Source organism: Coturnix japonica, unplaced genomic scaffold (genome assembly GCF_001577835.2).
Source record: "Coturnix japonica isolate 7356 unplaced genomic scaffold, Coturnix japonica 2.1 chrUnrandom528, whole genome shotgun sequence".
NCBI classification, from domain to species: Eukaryota; Metazoa; Chordata; class Aves; order Galliformes; family Phasianidae; genus Coturnix; species Coturnix japonica.
Genome location: NW_015439912.1, coordinates 79,332 through 81,435, shown reverse-complemented (window position 1 = coordinate 81,435; position 2,104 = coordinate 79,332). Strand labels below are relative to the sequence as shown.

General features: G+C 55.3%; 1 protein-coding gene across 1 annotated transcript in view; it reads left to right on the top strand.

Annotated features, from left to right (window-relative positions):
* Positions 1-396: 396 nt before the first annotated feature.
* LOC107307272 (helicase SRCAP-like) overlaps positions 397-2,104 on the top strand; it is a 12,690-nt gene continuing 10,982 nt past the window's right edge. The window contains exons 1-2 of the mRNA XM_015850766.2: positions 397-493; positions 726-809. Of these exons, the coding sequence (XP_015706252.1) occupies positions 413-493; positions 726-809 (165 nt within the window). The 5' untranslated portion in view covers positions 397-412. The remainder of the gene's footprint in view (positions 494-725; positions 810-2,104) is intronic.

Sequence of the window (2,104 nt, the reverse complement as noted above, 5' to 3'; positions counted from 1 at the left end):
ACAGCCCCAGATGGCCTGGAACGCCGCTATGGGGCAGACCCATAGAGAGACATGGAGAGACCCATAGGAACACATAGGGACACATACAGACACATAGAGACACATAGAGATACATACAGACCCATAGAGACTCATAGAGACCCATAGAGACCCTTAGAGACCCATAGAGACCCATAGAGACCCATAGAGACCCATAGAGACACATAGAGACCCATAGAGACCCATAGAGACACATAGAGACCCATAGAGACCCATAGGGACATATAGACACACAGCCCCAGATGGCCTGGAACGCCGCTATGGGGCAGACCCATAGNATATGGGGGTCTATATGGGGTTATATGGGGGTTATATGGGTTTATATAGGGGTATATGGGGTTATATGGGGGTATATGGGGGGATATGGGGGTATATGGGGGTATATGGGGGTCTATATGGGGACGATGAGGAGACGTCGAAGGCCGAGATGGAGATCGCCGCCCTGGTGGAGCAGGTGGGAATTACATGGGGTATATAGCATATATATGGGGGGATATGGGGTTATATGGGGTATATGGGGTTATATGGGGGTATATGGGGTTATATGGGGGGGTATATGGGGTTATATGGGGGTATATGGGGGTATATGGGGGCATATATGGGGTTAGATGGGGGCATATAGGGGTTCTTAATGGGGTTCTTAATGTGGTTCTTCCTGTGTTCTATGGGGTCTCCCCCCACACCAGCTGACCCCCATCGAGCGCTACGCCATGAACTTCCTGGAGGCGTCGCTGGAGGACGTCAGCAGGGAGGAGCTCAAACAGGCCGAGGTCAGTGGGTGGGATGGCTGGGGGGCGGCCATATTGCAACATGGCGGCCGGGTTTAAAGATGGCGGCCGGGTTCAAAGATGGCGGCCGTGGGACAAGATGGCGGCCATATTGCAAGATGGCGGCCGGGTTTAAAGATGGCGGCCGTGGGACAAGATGGCGGCCGGGTTTAAAGATGGCGGCCATATTGCAATATGGCGGCTGTGGGACAAGATGGCGGCCGGGTTTAAAGATGGCGGCCGTGGGACAAGATGGAGGCCGGGTTTAAAGATGGCGGCCGTGGGACAAGATGGCGGCTGTGGTACAAGATGGCAGCCATATTGCAAGATGGCGGCTGTGGGACAAGATGGCGGCTGGGTTTAAAGATGGCGGCCGTGGGGCAAGATGGCGGCTGTGGTGCAAGATGGCGGCCATATTGCAAGATGGCGGCCGTGGTGCAAGATGGCGGCCGGGTTTAAAGATGGCGGCCGGGTTTAAAGATGGCGGCTGTGGGACAAGATGGCGGCCAGGTTTAAAGATGGCGGCCAGGTTTAAAGATGGCGGCCATGGTACAAGATGGCGGCCATATTGCAAGATGGCGGCCATATTGCAAGATGGCGGCCGGGTTTAAAGATGGTGGCCGTGGGACAAGATGGCGGCTGTGGTACAAGATGGCGGCTGTGGTACAAGATGGCGGCCATATTGCAAGATGGCGGCCGGGTTTAAAGATGGCTGCCATGGGACAAGATGGCGGCCGGGTTTAAAGATGGCAGCCATATTGCAAGATGGCGGCCATGGTGCAAGATGGCGGCCAGGTTTAAAGATGGCGGCCGTGGGACAAGATGGCGGCCGTGGGACAAGATGGCGGCTGGGTTTAAAGATGGCGGCTGTGGTACAAGATGGCGGCCGGGTTTAAAGATGGCGGCTGGGTTTAAAGATGGCGGCCGTGGGACAAGATGGCGGCCGGGTTTAAAGATGGCGGCCATATTGCAAGATGGCGGCCAGGTTTAAAGATGGCAGCTGGGTTTAAAGATGGCGGCCGTGGGACAAGATGGCAGCTGTGGTACAAGATGGCGGCCATATTGCAAGATGGCGGCCATATTGCAAGATGGCGGCCGGGTTTAAAGATGGCAGCCAAGGGACAAGATGGCGGCCATGTTGTGGGATGGCGGCCATGTTGTGAGATGGCGGCCATGTTGTGAGATGGGGGCCTTATTATGGCCTATCGTCTTGAGGCCTATTATGGGTTGGGGTCCTATTATGGTCTGGGGTCCTATTATGGTCTGGGGTCCTATTATGGTCTGGGGTCCTATTATGG